Raw genomic sequence first — 20,353 nt, 5'->3', positions numbered from 1 at the left:
AACAAGTATAATGTAAACATCCAATGAAATGTTTTTGGCCCTCGAGACGGCAAAACTGGCTGTCAAATATAAGCAGAATATAAATGGACACAGTGACTTTCTGGCACTAAAGAATAGTCAGATGTTAATTGTTTTATTCATTAGTGTGACTGAGACGCACCCTCACCAGAAATGTGAATTTAATTTTTTTTTTGTTTGTTTTAATTTCTGCTGCTGGGAAGCCTGGCCAGCTTCACCATATCTATTGCCACAGCTCTGCCTGCCGGGTCCTCTCATGGGAGGTTTCTCTAGCTTAGGAGATGGCACTGGGGAGGTGCTGTGCTCTGGGGGACTCGCTGCAGATGGTGAGGTTTAGTCAATGCAGAGTTTCTGCCCCAAGTCTGAGCTAGTTCTGCACTAAAATAATCATAGTTTGGAAGGGTTATTTAATGACCTAGTCATGGAGATTTTTTTTACCCCCTTAGTTCCATTGTTTAGGATAAATGAAGTGATAGTCATCTTTTTACTAGAGTACTTAATTGCCATGAATTTCCTTGGCTAGACTTCTGAAATCAAATGAACCTGTGTGTGGTTTTGGAAAGCTTTAAAATACTCCTTTAAAACAAGAGATGTTTGTCTTTGAGCAGAACTTATTAAAGGAGGTGCTGTGGGGCATCGCTCAGGATATCATGCATGTGACATGCTCAAGACTGCTGGCTCGGGGCAGATTTCAGTGTGGTTTCAGCTGCGGCTCAGTAACTCAAAGCATACCATCTGGAGTCAGCTACCTACTATGACCGGGCTGTTGAGAAACATCTGTGTTTCTTGCTTCGTGTACAGAGGTTGGCCAGAGCGCACCGTAGACTCGCACACTGGTGGGGAGCGAGGGATGCTCGAGGCTGGGTTTGCAATACAGGAGGGTATGTGAGGTACCTTGGGCGACGCCTTGCTGAGTGTCTGTGGCTTCATTTGGGGAAGAGGAGAGCCCAGCTGTTTAAGGCAGTGTTTTAATCAGACAGAGCAGTTCTCCAGTTCTCTGAATCCTTCTCAAGGACCTGCATCTTCCTCCTCCTGGGAGCCGGGGGACTGTATGCTGCTGTCTGTGCAGGGCCAAGGGAGCACATCTTAGATTCGCTCACGGCTTGAAACAAGCATTGCCCTTTACTAAAGGGATTCCCATTTCAATACAGAACTGTACTGCAAACATCATCAGAGGTTGAAAAGCAGCGTGGCCTCACAGTGGCCTCTGAGCCCTGAGTGTGTCCTGCCAACACATGACTCATGGCACTCGCCTCTTGACTGAAGCTTGCTGCTTGTGTTTGTTTGAAGTGCTGCTCTGATCTGCTGTTCCTGTGGGCAGAGGAGTGATTTTTAGTCTTCTTGCCTAGCCTGCTAATAAGACGTGTGTATTTTTAGAATGAGTGAGTTTATTTGTGGAGCACATGCTGGAGGGTTTGAGCACCAGCTCCTGTTCCCTAGAAGTCACTTGCTCCTGAACAGAAACCTTCCCGAGGAATATAATTCCACTCCTGCCCTTGGTTTCACGGAAACAACTGCAAAAGATTGGGAAGAAACAGTACTTTCATTAAAGGTTTTCACATAAGGACGTTTCTCCTGTCCTGTGACTGAACAATGTTAATGAGAACATTTGACAGTCCGTTTGCTTTTTGGCTCTGACCTGCGCAGCCATATTAAAGATATCCTGTTTATAATAGCTGTGTCTTTCCACTTCATTGTTCAGCTGGAGGCAGCCCACATGGCTTTTCATTTGTAAGTATTGTCCTCGGCTCCCCGTCCTTCCTCTCCCACCAACGTGAGGGGATTTCAGACGGATTCTCTGGCTCTGGCTGGCACGATCTATGCTCGCCCCGTGTTCAGCAACTTTTTACCATGTAGTAATGAAGAGGGTGCTGTTTTAGCTGCTCTTTTTTTGTACTGAAACTACACGACTTTTATTTTTAAGGTGAATTTAAAAGCAACGCAAAAAACTTTTTTTTTACATACAAGTATAAAAGAGTAATTGAGTTAGACTGCAACACGGTGTGCTGCTTTCCTTTGTGGTTATGAACACTATGGCGTTCTTGCTGGCTTCATGCACGCCATAATAATTGCAGCTGATGCAGCTGTATGCTCTGCGAGCCCACAGGCGTTCCCAGGATTACACATGCAATTTTCTTGGTACGAGGTTAGACACGCTCTACAGCTCACTGCCAGGCCTCTGCCTTTCAGCAGAGGGCCATGAGATGAGGCCTTGAGCATCATCTTTCTACCTGGAGAACAAACAGCAGGTACACTCCTCTGCTTCGGCAAGGAAAGACAGCAAGGCTCAGGCTTTTTTGCAAGAACAAGAAAAGAGGTTCCTGAAACCTTCCAACTTAACTCCAAACCTTTTCTGAGTAAAGGGAACAGAATGGTGTATTTTACATTTAGTTAACTACAAGTTGTCTTCCACTTTTATTTATTTTCTCTTTGTCAGAAAAAAATAAACCAAAAAACCCAAGCCCCAGGTATTATAAAATGTCTTATAAATCCAACTGAATCTAAGTTGGATTGTGCACATGGTCCTTCTCATTATCTGTTTCTGCTTCTGGTACTTATTATGCTTGCTCCCCCCCCCCCCCCCCCCCCCCTTTTAATTTAAATTAGGTAATTGCTCTGAGGCTATAAACTTTTATCTTCATCACAGGAAGTCCTAGTTTGCATTAATTACCTTGAATTGAAGCAGTGAGGCAACGGAGTTTTAGCTGTCTTTAGGGTGAACTTGAGGTTGAGCTGAAGTTTTCCTCGGGGTTGTTCTTAATCCATATTAAAATATCCTTTTTTGCACTGTAAACATTTCATATGTTTAGATTTCATACACTCGACAGAGCTCCTTGCACTCTGGTGCTCTTAATCTCTTCTTTGGTTGCTACCATAGTATGAATGATTTGAATGGAACGAGTTGTTGATTCTTGCATGAAGTCTATACCAGCTTGCAAATATCAAGTCACTGTGCTGCATATGCAAACACCTCCATCCAATAAACAGAATAATGGTTACATTCATCCTAACCATTGTAATGCTTGGATTGATTATATTAAATGGAGACAATAGGACTTTAAATGTTTGCTCAGCAGATCTTTGAATGTCTCTTTCAGGAAGCAAGAAGAAGGAAAAGGAAAGGCCAGAAATCTCCCCACCATCAGATTTTGAGCATACCATCCATGTTGGCTTTGATGCTGTTACTGGAGAGTTCACTGTAAGTATACTTGCCTTGAAGTTTCTCAGAAAACAGCCGTGGGTCAGTGCTGTAGTGAAGCCACTGGTGGTGTTTTAGAATAACAGGCGACTTAGTCTGCTTTTATCAAAGAAATAACTTTACTGTGTATTTGTACAGCATGCAGAGTAATGAGACTGTGACCTGTTAGTACTTCTGAGCTGTAAAGGTCAGATCTGATCCTTTGTGTCAGGTGGGAGAGCCTTTCCTGAGAAACCTGCTTCAGTTTACTTTCAGTAATGGTTCTGGTTCTGCTGAGCGCTTTTGTATTCCCATTACTCACATCTGGCTTAATACACTTGAAAGAGGTGGTGTCATGTTGGCACAGTGATTTGTGTTGTCACCTATGGACATATGGCTCCATATTAAAACCCCATTCTACTTGTTCATGTGTTTAGGGCTGTATGTGTTCTTCTTTTTATAGAGGAAAGAAATTTGTTGTGCTTTAAAAAAAAAAATTTTAAAATACTAGAAGGATGCTTAAAATAGCCTATTTTTTTAGGGAATGCCAGAGCAATGGGCTCGGTTGCTTCAGACCTCAAATATCACAAAGCTAGAACAGAAGAAAAACCCCCAGGCGGTACTAGATGTGCTGAAATTCTACGACTCCAAAGACACAGCAAAACAGAAGTATCTGAGTTTTTCTGCTCCAGGTGAGTGCTCCAGGTTTGTGCAGGACACACTGAAGAGAAGTTGGGTATTTGGAACACAGTCTTCCTCTCTTTCAGAATAATAAATCAGATTCAAATGCTGAAAGAGCAGGCTACTTTTCAATGAGGAACAGATATTTGAAGATGGATTTAAAACTTACTGGAAACTGCATTGTCCAGTTAATTTCCTGTTTTAAGTGGAGAAGGGAAGAAATGGAACTGGGTAATTCAAAATAGCAGCCAAAATTAGCGGGCTGTTTTTATGAAGCTGGGGCTCCGAGACTGTGATTAATTGGTTTCGTGCTGGAGACCTTGCTCCTCCTGTCTGTGGCTGAAACAGCTATCTGTGAACTTCGTGTCACCATGTGATGACATCAGAGATGGAAAATAAGTTGTGGCTTCTAGATTGGGAGCTATGTGGGAGGGCTGAGAGAATGGCTGTCCTACAGATGCAGTTTTACCTGGGTTTCTTCCAAATTATTTCTGAAATTAGCTTAGTAGTAAGGCTTTGTGATATACTCATCCTTGATTCAAGATACCGCTAAGGGAACAGAAATATCCATTTCATCCTGATTTCACATCCCAGTAATGCAAAGCACATACGTGTGACAAGCAGTGCTCAATTTGGAAAACTCTGTGTGGGTACTGAAGTGACATGAAGAGCAAATTGGGAAATGAGTGGGTTTGTCTACCCTTAGAGGAGAATTTTAGAAGCCTAGAGCTTCCTTCTGCATGGTCGTACAGCGCAATACTGATTTCTCTCATTTTTGACCATGAAATTTTGCTTTCGGAGAGGCAAAAAAAAAATCTCCAGAGCGGTCTGTGTTCTTTACTCTGTAAAGTTCGCTTTTTATTATTTTTCTGATGATTTTATGTATTCTGCTATTTGTCCTGTTTAGAAAAAGATGGTTTCCCTTCAGGAACACCAACGGTGAGTGTGTTTACTATTCTTTGTATCTTCTTAGACGCATACAATTTCGGGCCTTCTGTATTTGTTATATACTGAATCTTGCAGTATAAAACAAAATGAGAATTTTTTTTTGTGGAATAAAAAGATGAATTGGTGGGTCAACAGAGCATATTTCACTGGAGCAATAGTATTTTAGTCTTGCAATAAAATGTAATAGGGCACTTAAACCACTCAGCCTATCCTTTTCTTGTGACATCAGAATTCTTTTATCTTAATGTGGGGAAAAAAAAAAGGAAAAAAAGTAAGTCTTCAATACTGCGGGGGTGAAAATTTTGTTTATTCCATATTTCCTTTTTTGTTATTGCAAAAAAATGTAGACCAATGCCAAAGGTTCAGAGCCATCAACAGCTGTGGTAGATGATGATGAGGATGATGAAGAAGCTCCTCCTCCTGTTATTGCTCCACGGCCAGATCACACAAAATCGGTGAGCAGCTATAAACTTTACAGTGCAAGTAATGGTACAAATGTAGTGCATTTGATTTTCTTTATTTTATTTGATTGTGGTGTGATAGTCTCACTAAACTACCTAACTCCCAAGCAGTTAAAATTTAAAATTTGAAAGCTTATTTCATTCACAAAGCCATCAGTGTTACATGAATAGTTAAATGCTTAAGAAGTTGTTTGTTAAGTTTTAGTGTAGTCATCCTGAACTACACACCTTGTTAATAATGTCCCAGGGATCGCACTTACCTGTGCTCATTCTTCTGGCCGTGGTAGGTGTACATTTTGCCACTCTGCCCACTTAGTTTTGTTTCAGGAGCCCAAATGTGAATTGTGTGTGTTTGTCAAGTGATACTGCTTTATAATTGTCCACTCTGGGCATGTAAACGTATCAAACTGTAGACTTGTCACATTTTATATTTCTAGGGTAGCTGTGTTTGTGAACAGCTCAGGGGGAAATTAAATAAAGCTCCAAGAAAATCCGCAAAGCTGGGTGCAGCTGGGAAATTCCAGGAGTGTCATGCTTCCTTTCGTGGTGAAGCATGAATCTTTTGCCTTCAGATCTTAGTTGATCTTGCAATTAAATAGTGATTTCTGTTCTGTGAAACTTAGAAATTGCAGAAATGAAGTAAATAGAAGAAAGGGCCCCTCCCATTAGCTAGCAGGGGTTCTAAAGAATAAGCAGGTAGAAACCCCACAAAAAGTCAGTGAAAGTTAATCTCCTAGCATCCGCTTTGTTCAGGAAGTGCCTGGGTCTTTGTTTCAGAGGTCAGTAAGGTTGCCAGCATCTTGACTTACTGGGCTTGAATGTTTCTCAGGTCTAATTTCTGCCTCCAACCTGTTATGTAAAATGGTGCTTAGGGATCTTTGAAGAACTGCAATTGTTTTCAACTGAAGGTCAATGATTGCAGAGAAAATGCTCAGGTAATGATCTGTCCTAACAGATTTATACACGGTCTGTGATTGACCCCATCCCTGCACCAGCCAGTGACACTTCTGTTGACAGTGCGACGAAATCAGGTGATAAGCAGAAAAAGAAGACCAAAATGTCGGATGAAGAGATCATGGAAAAACTACGTAGGTGTTTTTTATTTCAGATAAACAAGGGCTTTAGGACTGGAGGAGGGATATTAAGCTTTTGCCCTCATCCTTATTTTTGTGTAAGGGTTGTGTGAATACTGTGCTTGATTGGTTTTGTGTCAGACAGTAGCTGAGGGAACTGCATTCAGTTTTGCTGATTTATCTGCTTTGGCTGTTCATGCATCAGCCTTTACTGCTTGAGCTCTCCCACTCTTGGAGGTGTCTTGACCAGGTCAGCCGTACTAAAGGAAGACAGCGGGATTGAATTTTTTTTTATTTTATTTTTTTTTTTTATTTAGGCACTATTGTGAGCATAGGAGATCCCAAGAAAAAATACACCAGATATGAAAAAATCGGGCAGGGGTAAGTGTTCATCTCAACTTCTCTTCCCAGTGAGCCAGTGTTACACGCCATGTACTATTCTCTGATGCTGTCATGTACCCACCACGTACTGAAACAGGCAGAAATGTTGGCTGTATTAAGCAGTGATAAACAGACCGTGAAGGCTTTATACAGTGGTGGAAATTTTGAATTCTGTCTTTTAATGCAAAAGCATAGCTCTGTAACTTCTCTGTGGGTGTATCTAGTCCTCTCCTCTCCCGGTAAGATGTGTTCATCCATTTTGTAATATGACTGTTGAATAGCGTGAGGGCACATCGGAAGGTTTTCTGTGTGTTAAGGTAACAATACTGCCTTGACTAAGTTATTCTACTAGTGGTCCTCTGAATCCTTCTGAGAAAAAAATAAATGCAAGTTCTAGCTTTTCCAGCTTTGATTATATAAATGCCTAACTTCTACTGTATACTTTCCAAAGAGGTCTGTGTGCATTTGTGGGTGGGCTTCCCTGGGGGGAAAATGAAAAGTAATACCTACTACAGAATGGGCTGCCCAGCTTCTCTGATCATAGGAAGCAGCACGAGCTCTGGGGGCTTAGCCATCCTGAATGCAGGAGGCATAGCTGGTGTCAGAAGAGACCGTACTTGAGAATAGTTTGTTTTGTGTGAACTGACTGGCATTTCTATGATACTGCTTACTTTTAATAGCTGCCTTTTTGATACAGCTCTTACAATATCAAAAGCTGACACGATTTTGTGTTTGTGATTTGTCTGTTCATGTGCATGTTTGTTACACAGGGAAGTGCAACTGGCTTGTAACACTTCTTTTTCTTCACAGGGCTTCAGGTACAGTTTTCACAGCTATTGATGTGGCAACAGGGCAGGAGGTAAGATTTCTGTGTTCATTGCAATGCAAATACTTTTTCTGTATAAATGTTCTTCTCTAGGTGGCTGAAATGATTTGACTAGATTTCTTTCTGTGGCTCCCATCTGTGCTATTACCTCCCAGAGGAATGTTTGTCATAGTCGTTTGTAACAGTGGCTGCCTTGTTCTGTAGTGATCAGATGATGAAAGCTAAAAATAGAGTTTTGTCTTCCTAGTGAGAAGCAGAGGGAGTGAGGTGTTCCAGAAACGGGTTTTGAAAACAGTTTATCCTTCAGGAATTGTGGGCAGTGGTGTCCTGTATTTTCAGAAATAAAACTTTTTTTAGTCTTTACAGACTTGTTCTCTAGTCTTGTGTCACTGGAGGTGATGGATGTGCCTATCTGTATGGAAACAGCTTTCCCCATATGATTCTTTGTTGTAGTTACAACGCCTTCTCCACATCCTGCTCTTTGCTTTTACACCTTGGTGCCTCCAGACCCACCTGGTGAGGTTGATAACATCAGCAGTACTCTGCATACTTGTCATCTCTGGTTCCTGGGACTAGAATTTTAGGAATTATTTGCTTCTCTTTGAATTCAGATTTCCTTAATTTTCCTGTATATGTCCGCAAGTAACCACTCCTTAGGTCACTGATAAGCAATTGCCCTTTCAGCAGTAACTTCATTTATCAGTACTGTAGTGGAGCACCACACCTTGATAAAATGCAAGCCTTTCAATCATCTCTTAATTTGCTTTCTACACACTGCAGTACTTCATGTCTTCTCTGGTGACTGCAGGGTAAATTTTGTAGTCCAGTTCCTTCCTTAGACCTTCTCTGTGTCTTGTCAGGCAGGCATACTAACAGTTGATTGCTTGCAGTCTTTGTGCATTAAATGGATGCAGTACTCTGGCTTCTTCAGTGCTTAATGTCTTAAGATCGAATTGGGTCTGTGCGGCGGTGAGAGCAGAAGGCCAAAGGAGGGTTTTATTGCTATTTTCAACTCCCTAATGGGAAGGTGTAGAGAATATGGAGCTAGACTCCTCTTAGAGCTACACGACAGGATAAGAGGTAACAGACAAAAATTGCCATAAGTGAAATTCTGGTTAGATATTAGAATTCCCCCCCCCCCCCCCGGTCAGGATGATCAAACGTGGGACAGGAACCCAGAGAGGTTGTGAAGTATCAGCTCATTGAGACCTCTGTTCAAAACTCAGTTTCACAAGACCCTGAGCAACCAGCTCCATGTTGGCTGTACTTTGTGCAAGGGATTGGATGGGATGACCTCCAGAGGTCACCTCCAGTCTTAGTTATTTTGTGATTCTGTGCCAGAAGTTCTCTTCTTTTAATGCCCTTGGTAATACGATACTGATCGTTTCTACAGGTTTATACTGGTCATTGTGTTTGGTTTTGGACTCATGGGTAGGTTATCTTGTATAACGCTGAACTGCCTCCGCAAAGTGTTGTAGCTAACATAACTGGGGCAATTCTTCTCCATTTTAAAGTCTGGAATACTAGTCCTGGTTAGCTTATTTCCTGGGCAAGATAGGTCTTTATCTTCCCATCTCTCTCTGGGATAGTTCATTGGCTTAATTGCTTTGAGAGCAATTCGTTCTGCCTCCCAGCATTCCTTATACCCAAACGCTAATTTGATCAGAATGTAAAGAAACAAATTGCTTTGCTTTGCATTGGAAGGCTTATACTGTCTGTCTTAGTTGCTACACAGTTCTCTTCTGCTTTAGGCCTGCTGATACGAAATTAGGCAAGTAAGTGTCTTTTTATCTCCTGAATGTTCCCTTTGCTGTCTGTTCTGGCCTTTGTTATTGTTTCTGGATTGTTTTAGCTGCAAGAAGATGATGTTGGCTATGGGTGCAACTTGCATGCTCATGAAGTTGCGTTCTTTTAAGTTGTATGCTAATAAATAAGTAATTTGCCAGCTGCAAGCTGTGCTGAACTCATTTAGTCCTGTTAGAGAATTTCTTCTAACTTTTCACTCTAAGAATGACCAAAAGGTTTTGATACTCAAGTTTGAGTGATTGCTGTTCTATTTTGTCCTATTCAGGTTGCTATTAAACAGATAAACCTGCAGAAACAGCCCAAGAAGGAGTTGATTATTAATGAGATCTTGGTAATGAAGGAACTAAAGAACCCCAACATAGTCAACTTCCTGGACAGGTAAATGCAGACAGCTGGCTGATTCCTTCATCCCCAAGGGTTTTAAGAGGTTTTAACTTGATAGACTTCCACAGACTTGGACTGTCTGTACCGAAGGGTCTTATAAACAAATGAGATTGTATTTAGAGTGTTATTTTAAAAAAAAAAAACAACAAAAACACAACAACAACAAACCATCATCTGTTATAGGGAATGATCTTGATAATTCAGTAAGAAGCCTTCTTCCATCATGAATGCACTGCTGCATGTAGCTGGGCATCAGTGGTGGACAAGAGCACAGTTGGAGAAATGCTTGTGTTGAGCAGGAGATATGTAGCGTGTTATCCTCCCCATGCAGCTTTTATTGTCAGCATTTACGTTTCAGGCCACCTTCCAGAGATTAACTTTCTTTGCTGTATGTCTTGAAGTGCATTTCGTTGACCAGCTTTTACCAGTCATTTTTCAGTTCTCCATCTCTTGATGGCAAACGGGCATGCTTTTCATTTTCTGTTTGTAGTTACCTCGTAGGAGATGAATTGTTTGTCGTGATGGAGTATCTAGCTGGAGGGTCACTAACAGATGTGGTCACGGAAACATGTATGGATGAAGCGCAGATTGCTGCTGTTTGCAGAGAGGTGAGTCTTATAGTTGATGGGTAGAGGAATGAAGATGCATTCTATTCCCCTAAGTTTTATCGTACACTTAGGACCAATTGCAACAATTGCTGTTGGAGCCATTGAGTTAGGAAGAATGAATGATAGGAGAGCAGAAATCAGTATTAAAATTACAGAAAAGAACAAAATGAGTTTAACTGAGAAAACTGGGGGTTTGCAAGTTGTAACGCAAGAGCTATGGCAGTTTTGAGCTGTGTGTTTGGGAATGTTAGGTGATGGAGCAAATAAAGATTCCGTTTGTGTTACCTGAGTTACCTAGTGCTGGTGACAGTGCTAACAGAAAGGTGCGGACAGTGTGGACTGAAGTTCAAGGAAGAGCAATGAAGAAGTTTAGCAGCTGGAAAAAATGCTTTTTTTAACATTTGACTAATGAAGAATATTCCAAGGCACCAAAAAGAAAACTGAGTATATATAGGTAATGCAGAAAGTAGAGATGTGAACATATTTGAAAGAAAAAAAAATAAAGCCTAAAAGCTTCGTAGTATTTTCCAGAAGGAAGAAAGGGAACTGTGTTTGCTTTGAGTGTGAAAATGGATCTGATGAAACAGAAAAACTTTAAGAAACATGTACTAAAATGAAGATGAACTTGATGCAGACTATCTCTTTCTCATTTCAGTTGTTTTAATAATATGAACGATCTGTAGTTCTGTGACATTTAAGCTTTCTTCATGCATTTCTCAGAAAAATAATTCTCCAGAACATTGTAGTTGGAATAATTTTAAAATTGCAGTAAGATTTCAAATGGAATAGCTGATGTCACAACTTATCAGTGGTTTCTGCCCTGAGTCAGAGTGCTGGCATCCAGCCTGGGCATGATTTATTATGGCAGAAGAAGTAATTCTATTATCTGCTGTGCAGGAGAAACTTAGGCTTTTAAAAACCCCATTTGACTACATCAACATGACATCTGCTTTTGATGACTCACCCAGAGGGGAGGGGATGGAAAGCAAACTTGCACATCAACGTGTATGGACAGGTAATGGTTTCTGGAGAAACCAGAGCTGGAAACAGAGAACAGAAAGTAACTATTTACTGTAACAGTAATTAACTTTTCTGAGGAAAAAGTCTAATATGGAACTATTGTACTTCATCAAAACTCTGCTGCCCAGTACGTTAGATACACTTCATTCTGCAAATCAGTGCCACTTTGCTAGGGGAAATAAAGACGAAAAACTCACTGGGGACTACATCCATGCCAAGCTGCAAATGGTAAATGTCCTGCTTGTGTTAAGGGAAAAATATTACAATTTTTCTTGGCCTTTTATTCTCAAATGGCGACATGAAATTTCATTATGTTTTTAGGCAGAAACTTAGTGTGGAAGGTTTTAACCTAAAAAAGTGCAAAACCAGTGTTAGTGACTTTAATGACGAAGATGTGTTACAGCCTTCACTGTAGGAGAAGTTGCATGCATGCGGAGAATGAAGTCTCACCAATTACTCTTGGTGAGACCTCAGGCTAAAAAGCTCTCACTTAATCCTTTGTGGTTCCTCTGTAGAATCTGTGGGATGTAGCAAAATTAACATCTGGGATCTCTGAGAGCATCTGGGGTGACAACTGAGCAATGAGAACTTTAATTCATGGATTTGTTGAGACAGCAGAGAAACTGCACGGTTAAATGATTTTTGACCTCATGAGATCTGGAGAGCATTTTTTAGCACAAGAGCTTCCTCTACTGGTTATTTTAAATAATACCTATTGTATTTTTTGCAGTCACCCTTGGCTGAGGGTGTAAGCATTGCTTTTGAATTCATGTTCACACACAAATTGTGTCTCCATATGCTGAATATTTTTTTTCCTCCCATCCAGTGCTTGCAAGCGCTTGAGTTCTTACATGCCAACCAGGTCATCCACAGAGACATTAAGAGTGACAACGTGCTGTTAGGAATGGATGGATCAGTTAAACTAAGTGAGTACAAGACATTTGTTTCCATGTTCTGGTTTCTCTTTCCCAGTAAACTTTGACTCGGAGAGTGTGTATTTGTAGAATGAGAGTTGGCAGGGGAATTTGAGGTTAATTTTTATTGGATAAGAGTAGTAGAATTTCATTCCATGTTATAAAATGTAGAACTCGCAGGTAGCAGGTATTGAAGCTCTGAGGGCCCCGAGACTAAGGCTGTGAACTTGTTAGACAGGAAGGATGTTAGACAGGAAGGATGTTGAAGCAAACCTGTTGCCACATGAATACGTTGGTAAATATGAAGTAACTGGCACCATACAGTGAAGCAAAGATACGAATGATTGCAAGAGAGAAGTTGCAGCTAACTGCAGTTGCTTTGTTAGTCTCTTCAGTTTATGACTTGCTTTTAATGTTTCGCCCTTTTCATCAGAAGTTCACTCACAAGAAAATTGTACAGTATTTACCATTTATATTGCAGTCTAGTCTTATGCTGCGCCTGTGCTGGGTCTCCTTTTCTTGGACTGAAAGTGTAACACACTTTCATTATTATAATCATGAAATGACAAAAGAAACTTGCTTTTCAGGTAATTGTTATACATGCATGGACTTGTGTACAGTAAGTCAATTTCTGGTGTGTGTAAATGTGTGTGGCAATAAAGAAGTGCGAAACCATGTGAAGAAGCTGTTGAGAGAGAGGTGCATTATCTGACTTCTTGGTATGTAGGAATGTGCAAAGCATAAAGCGACCAAAGAGTTAAGGGATGGCAGTTTTGCTGTTTAGTAGGAATTTGAAATGTCATAAAAATGTGTCTTAGCCATATCCCTTACTCTGGATGGTTTGCAGTCTCGTGTTGATTATGAACTGGAGTGTGAAGAAAGATTGCAAGCAACCTGATTTTTCTTACCAGCATTATTGGATGCACTGCTTGCTTGTGTAGGAGGTTTTGGTTTGTTGTTTTTTTTTCCAAGGGTGTGATGTGTTTGTGCACAGCCTGTTTGGGTTCAGAAGCTGAAGATTAGTGACTAGTTACAGCAGAGGATGTGACTGAGAAGAGTTAGCTGGAGAAGGCTCAAAAATACAAGAGCTGTCAAAGCAAAGCAGAGTGGCGAAAGAGCAGGGTTAGCGTCCTATGTAAAGTAGCATTGGCCCCAGAAGGTTGGGAGAAGGAGAGACAGGAGAAAACAGGAGTCGGCGGTAAAAATGTGCTATATGAAGGGGAGATATTTTCATCAGTGTTGAGACTAGCCCTTCTTTAGCTGTGTGATTATGGAGCTTCTAGCAGCTGTTTAGAGTGGAGAGTGGAAGAAGCTGCACCTTCTTTTCAAGCTCTTCCCTTTCTCTGGGGGAGTCTGGCTTCTGGGAGACGGGTGACAGGAGGAGTAAGAGATACCTACACACGCTACTGGTTGGTGAAACTGGGTTCTACGTCTTGCCTGTCTTTTCTCTCCTTGCTGGTGGCCTAGTGCTGAAGGCTGCATTGATAGGTCAGGAGACATACACTGCTTCTGCTTTTCTGGTGTGTTCATTGAAATAAGCTATGCTTTGACTTGATTGTGACACCTTGATAAAGGCCAAGAAGTGCTGGCAAGAAACTCAGTGGCAGCTGTAGGTTTGGTTTTGTTTTTTTTTTAAATTTCTTCTTTTGTCCCCCAAGGCAGCATCTTGACAATTGGTGTGGGGGCAGTTCTTTGTTAAATTGTCCTCTTGGTACAAGTTAGCACTGTTACGACTGTGGCTCTCTTGTCAGCACTGCGTGGCTAACACTTTCAAAATTGACTCGAAATTTTAAATTCTCTCTCTTTCTCTCTCTCTCTTTCTCTCTCAAACTTAGTGTCAATGATAAGGTAAAAATCTGTCTCCTGCCTTAACTGTGTTCTTATTGATGCTTTACATGCCTGGGAAGTGGGAGTGCTGCAGCTGGATAAAGTAACATGATGGAACATGCATTGCTGCTGCACCTGAAGGCTATAGGAATAGGTGACTTTTCTCGTTTTCTTGAGTGTGGTTGTTCTCTTTGGTAGTTACCTTGTGGAAAGGTTTGTTTGTCCAGGTTCCTTCTGCTGAGTGGAGCAGCACTTCAGTTATCTGAAGCCTTGTTTCCATGTCTGTCAACTATAGTACCTGTATTTCATGGCCAAACGGCTGTGAAATGTTGAACTCAATAGCTGCACAAATTAAATCTGTTTAGCAGGGCAGATTTTGTGGTTTGTAGATTCGTGTTTTCTAGATTGGGCTGTATAACATACCATGCAGAGAACACTTGCCTTCTGTGTTCTGCTTGGTTACTTTTTTTGACTGTTACCAGTCTAGGAAGCTTGAAGACTGGGCAAAATACCATTCTTCTACAGGGTGATACTTGTGTCGCTTTTCAAGAGGACAAAAAGCCTGATCTTCATTCCATGGAAGTCTGCCCTGCTTAAACACCTTCAGGTTTTGTATCTATCTTGTACGTTGTATTTTGTAGTTTGGTGAATATAGTGGGGGGGAAGAAAAAAGGAGACACTCCCCAAGCCCCTCAAGTGCAGATGAGTAGAATGTATGTGTAGTAATAGAGAAGTCTTCTAGGAAGCCCGTTTACTTGGGATGCACCAATTTAACTTTTTAAAATTCTGTTATCCTACAGCCGACTTTGGTTTCTGTGCTCAGATCACCCCAGAGCAGAGCAAGCGCAGCACTATGGTTGGAACTCCTTACTGGATGGCCCCCGAAGTGGTCACACGGAAAGCATACGGCCCTAAAGTGGATATCTGGTCTCTGGGCATCATGGCTATTGAGATGGTGGAAGGAGAGCCCCCGTACCTCAATGAAAACCCCCTGAGGGTAAGAAGCCCAGGTGGCTAGAACTGTTTGCGGGTGTTTACCATATGAACGTTTTTCAGTAATTGTTCATTAATAGTATTTACATTTAAAAAAAAAAAAAAAAAGGCAACAAGCTTCAGCAGTGCAAGAAAATTCCTTCAAAAGGAAGACAGCTGTCTTGAATTTGCAGTCAGCCCTACCCTGAATTTTTCTGTTTAGAAGATGAGTACCTGCTTTTAACTAAAACACTGAACTTCGAACTCGGTCTTCTGTGCTAGTTTAGGGAAAGTAAATCCATTAGATTATGAAAAATGCTGCTTGTGTCAGAATCTGCTGTTTCGTTGCCAAGGTAAGTATCTGTTGCCAAAAGATTTTGAATGTTATTTTGCTGCTAGCAAGAATAGGTCACGACTGCGTAGAATCGTGGTGTTCTTAGTTTTTCATCTCATCAGGGAGAGAAGTAGGCTGCAGAGCCCTTTCTCATCTAGATGGGGATTGCCGCTGGGCAGGTCAGTTTGGCATCTTGTCAAGCTTTGGCTTGGCTATACAATATTCCTCATTTTACAGGCTTTATATTTGATAGCAACTAATGGCACACCAGAGCTGCAGAACCCCGAGAAACTGTCCCCAATATTCCGGGATTTCTTGAACCGATGTTTGGAGATGGATGTAGAGAAAAGAGGATCAGCCAAAGAACTGCTACAGGTGAGACTCAGCTGCTGCTCACAGTCTTGAGATACCAAAGCCATGAGTAAGATCAGCCTGTGATAAACTGCACTGTAGACTGGCACTCGCTTTTTTGTGTTTTCTTCTGAGGACTAGTGGAGAGCAGGTGGTCGGAACTACAGTATCAAAGGTTGTAATACATAGTCTGAAGTCTTTCCATCAGTAATCTGTGCCTTCATTCTGCCACTGCTAAAACATCCAATAATTTACAAACTTACTGTAACAAAGCTATTGAAATGAGCAGAATGGGACTGAGAGGAGATGTTTGAGCAGCAAACCACTTTGTACTGAATTATTGGAAAAGGAAGGGCCTAGGCTCTTTTGGGGTGAGGAGGAACAATTATCAGGCTTGAGGTGCCTGGATCTGTCCCTTCTGGAGCTGGGCATTGATAGTATTTGCATTGCTTTTCATACCTCAGGATGAAAAGGGCTGTGTAGATGTAAGGCTTTTACTGGCTTTTTAAACTGTCTTTCACTAATTTACTGTGTTTCTCTCTTCCTGGCAGCATCCCTTCTTGAAACTGGCCAAACCTCTGTCTAGCTTGACGCCACTGATCTTGGCAGCCAAAGAAGCAATGAAGAGTAACCGCTAACATTACTGCCACAGCCTTCATACTTTTTTAGTTTGTTTGTATTTTACAAATCTTTATAATATATGAAATTGTTACACTTCCGGGGGGAGGGAAGGGATTTTGTTAGGGGAAAAACGTCTGCAAAAGGGAAAAAACTCTCATCCAGAAGACACCCAAAATAAATTGTGGTGACTCTAGTGATCCCTGTCTGGGGTCCAGAAGGAATTGAGGACTGAATTACTGGCCTTTTTTTCGTTCGTTTGTGTTTCAGACAGCCCAGAAATGCCACTTACTGTGCCCGGGGTTTTAAGGGTTTTTAACGACTTTCGCTGTAACAGCTTCTATTCATTGTGCCCTTCTGGGTACTTGCAATACTTGAATGACGGATTCAAGCTTTCAGAGAGCAGTACTAATTTTACCTGCTGATCTCTTTCACTCTCCTCTTCCTCCCCTCTACCCGTTTACTTTTAAATCGCTCTAGTAAACTCTCGTATGACTAGATCCACGGCAAGTGTGGCAAATGTGAAGGTACATCTTGCCTCTCATTTCTTTTATGGATTAGCTGTTACTGTACTGTAGAATTGACAACTTGGCTACTTAAGAAGTTGTAATGTATTGAGATGTGGTTTGCTTTTTAAGATGAATATGGAGAGAGGGGGAAGAGAAGTATTCAGCTGTTTCTCATATGCCTGTGCTCTTTGGACTTTTAATCAAAGATGTGGCCTCTTTGTAGAAACTTAATGATTGTGGTCAAGTCTTTGGATGTCGGTTTATGGATATGTAGGTAGGGGTCAGATACTTTATTTATGATCAAATGATCAGCTGTAGTCAGGGCAAGAAAAAAATGCCAGCTGTCTTCCTGTCTGCTCTTTTTTTCCCATTAGCCTTACTGGCCAGAAGCATAAGGGATAACGTGCTTGGTGTGGTGGATGGTTCAAAAACATGTATTGTATCTGTGCTCTGACTTGGGCTTTGGAAGTTTTGCTGGTGCCTTTGACTTTTTTATTTTACATTTCCTTTCTTTGTATCAAATACATTTTTGTATATGTTGTAATTTTTTTTCCCCAAGCAAATAATGCATCAACCTATGGAGTTGTCAGAGTTTAAGTATTAGAGCTATTTTGTCCAATTTTGTACGTGCTCCATTTGTACTAATGAAATCAGAAGAACAAATAATCAGATCTGAGGACACTGAAGATACAGGATTTTTATAATAGGACTCAAACAGAAGATTATGAACACCTGGAAATGCCAAAGCGCTGTTCTGAGAAGACAAAATCTGAGAGGGAAGAACAGTGCCATCAGACATCTATGGGGCCCGTTTGACCGGCTGGTTCGGGGCTGAGGAGACGTGATGTGTCACACTGATCCTTTCTCACTAAAGACGTTGTACCAGCTAGAATGGCTGAAGTCAAACATTCAATGCAAGAAAAGTGCCTCCCTCTGAAGGACAGAGCAACTTGAGCGGTTGAGTTCTTGGGGTATTACCAGGGGCAAGCGTAGAAGAGCCTGTGCCCCGGCTTCTTCTAGCTCTACAGTCTATGCATTTCAACTTCCCCAACAGTTTAACGAAGAGTGAACTGTAGTTACAATGTGCCAAACGATTCTGTGAAACAATAACCATGACTTTAGTGGGATTTTATTGCATTCCCAGTGGGGCAGGACCTGGGACGGATAGGCTTATGGCTGGGTATGGACAGAGGACCCTGAATAAAGATTTTTTGCACACTTTTACAAACATTGTTGGCAGAAGGTAGAAGTAATTTTCAGATAATTTCGGTATTTGTATAGCGATAGAGATAAGTATATTTTGGGGACTGATCGCCAAGGTATGACAAAACCAACTTCCATCTGCGAGTGGCCGGCCAGAACAGTGGAGGCTATTTGTGTTGATGATGGAGGGAGGTGGGGCCAGGGTCTTGTAGCATCTGCTGTGACTCACCAGCATCTAGAGAATGGTGCAGTACCAACAAGAGATGCCTTGTGCAGGGCGCTGCAGTACTGTGGTTCAGCTTGCATTCTGCTGTTGTGTGGTAGTCAAAATTTACATTGGATAAATTATGTTAACTCCTCCATCAAAGGAATAAATCCCTCTAGCTCTAAGTGTAAGAATAGTTATGGTTTTAAATTCAAGGAAGTGTCTCATTCCAGGCAAGTAAATCTAGATGCATTTCCCAGGCAAAATGTGTTGCAAGCCATGGACACTGGAAGCACTGTAATGGCGATGCCCCCAGTTTGAGTGCATCTGGCTCCCTGATCAAACGAAGTAGTGAGGAGGCTTGGCTGGAAAAAAAAAAACCTGTCGTACCGATGATTCCCTCTTTGTCCATTGCTGGCAATGGACTTTGTGAAACTCCTTGTGCCAGAGTTAAACTGGGAGCTTTTCTTTCTTTCTGCTTTCTTTTTTTTTTTCTTTTTTTTTTTGATGGCACAATCTAGACATTAAGATAACTTGCGATAGATTTAGTTTTTTTAAAATAGAAAACCAAGAAATCATAAGTAATTTTAACTTATTATTTCACTTTTATTGATGAATGAGAATTGTTTAAAACATGTATTACAAAAATTGTCCAGTTTAGTCTACTTGAGAGACGATTTCCAAACTTTCAGCCATCCTAGCACACAAACTTTGGCCCAATCCAGAAGTTATCAAAACACATCTCGGTGCTTGCTGTGTGACCTGGGAAGGTGTTTAGCTCTGCAGTCGGAAAGTGTCCGCATCTCCCCTTCCCCAGGCAGCAGTTTCGTTGTTAGGGGGTGAGGCTTCTCACCCCCTGCTTCCAGGAATCTGGGCCAGAGATGGAGCTGGCAGAAGAGGAGAGCCAGAAGGTTGCTGTACTGTCCTTTTGTGTTTTAGTGGGTCAGGCATCGCTTTTCTAATGATGCCAGCTGGATGTGTCTGCAAGATTGAAAAATGCAAGCTGTGGGTTTTTTCCCCCTGAAGGGAGCAGATTAGCATCCCTAAGACTTGCTGCAGGGCTGTTCAGCTCTGCTGTACCGCTGTGGCAGACGGAGACCAGCCAGAGGTCGAGTAGATGGATGATGAGGGAAGGATTGCATCTGAAAGTGCTGGAATTCCTGTACGTCTCACTCTTTTGGGTGCCAGCATGAGATCCTGAGTCAGGGTCAAGTATGTGCATGATGCATACGAAGTGTAACGTACAGTGGTGTAGTTAGTTGGATGTATGGAGCTGGGCAGCTTAAGGCTGAGATGCAAGTGTGCAGGGAATGTATGACTCCTGAGATTTTCTTGTTATCGTAGAATAAACCAGACTTTTCCTTCCATGGCACTGGGAACGTGCACTTTGATCTGCCTTAGGTGTTAATGAGACGAATTGTAGGCTTCCCCCTGGCTCTCCAGGGCAGGGAGGTGTAAAAGGTGTGGCTAGAGCAGATGGGAGAGGCTGGGTCCCTTTCTCAGAGGGGATGGTGGGTGGGTTGGGGAGGGAGCAAGGAGGCTGTAAGGGTCTCTCCAGCTGGAGCTGAATAGATAAATGTCTCTGGTCTGTTTTTCCCTGTGTTCCTCACGCTGTCAATGGAAATGGAAGTAGGTGCAAGCTTTCTTTTTATTTTTTTAACTATCTTCAGATTTTAATGTTGCCTTTTGTGTAATTTAATCCCATTATGTTATTTAATTGTTACTGCAATATTAACTACTGTATTTGTTGACTTTGTTTAATAACTGTTCTTTCAGGGCTAGAAATAAACTTTTAAAAAACATTTGGTTTTTCCCCCTTCCCCGTCATGAGTTTATACTTTCTAAGACAAGAGTAGCTGGAAAGAGTACATGTTTAGATGTCTTAATGAGATTAACAGAATGTATTTGTTTGTGATTAAGCTTCATCAGCGTCGGTACCAACCTCGTGATAACCGCAGGCTGTCGTTGCCACCACGCGCTGCTGGCAGATGGTTATGCCTCCCGCAGACTGCTCCAGGTCACGGACAGGAGGAGAA

The 20,353-nt window shown here is 41.6% G+C and overlaps 1 protein-coding gene across 4 annotated transcripts in view; it reads left to right on the top strand.

Moving 5' to 3' along the window:
* PAK2 (p21 (RAC1) activated kinase 2) overlaps window positions 1-20,119 on the top strand; it is a 45,553-nt gene extending 25,434 nt beyond the window's left edge. For all 4 annotated transcript variants that reach the window (XM_075417719.1, XM_075417717.1, XM_075417718.1 and 1 more), the window contains 13 exons: window positions 3,117-3,217; window positions 3,738-3,888; window positions 4,785-4,816; window positions 5,173-5,280; window positions 6,242-6,374; window positions 6,677-6,740; window positions 7,551-7,599; window positions 9,638-9,750; window positions 10,247-10,364; window positions 12,211-12,310; window positions 14,926-15,122; window positions 15,669-15,806; window positions 16,334-20,119. In XM_075417719.1, the coding sequence (XP_075273834.1) occupies window positions 3,117-3,217; window positions 3,738-3,888; window positions 4,785-4,816; window positions 5,173-5,280; window positions 6,242-6,374; window positions 6,677-6,740; window positions 7,551-7,599; window positions 9,638-9,750; window positions 10,247-10,364; window positions 12,211-12,310; window positions 14,926-15,122; window positions 15,669-15,806; window positions 16,334-16,420 (1,391 nt within the window). In that variant the 3' untranslated portion in view covers window positions 16,421-20,119. The remainder of the gene's footprint in view (window positions 1-3,116; window positions 3,218-3,737; window positions 3,889-4,784; window positions 4,817-5,172; window positions 5,281-6,241; window positions 6,375-6,676; window positions 6,741-7,550; window positions 7,600-9,637; window positions 9,751-10,246; window positions 10,365-12,210; window positions 12,311-14,925; window positions 15,123-15,668; window positions 15,807-16,333) is intronic.
* Window positions 20,120-20,353: the final 234 nt, after the last annotated feature.

Source organism: Opisthocomus hoazin, chromosome 4, assembly GCF_030867145.1.
Source record: "Opisthocomus hoazin isolate bOpiHoa1 chromosome 4, bOpiHoa1.hap1, whole genome shotgun sequence".
Taxonomy (NCBI): Eukaryota; Metazoa; Chordata; class Aves; order Opisthocomiformes; family Opisthocomidae; genus Opisthocomus; species Opisthocomus hoazin.
Note: the sequence above shows the minus strand (reverse complement) of the source record. Positions and strands in the feature narration are given on the sequence as shown.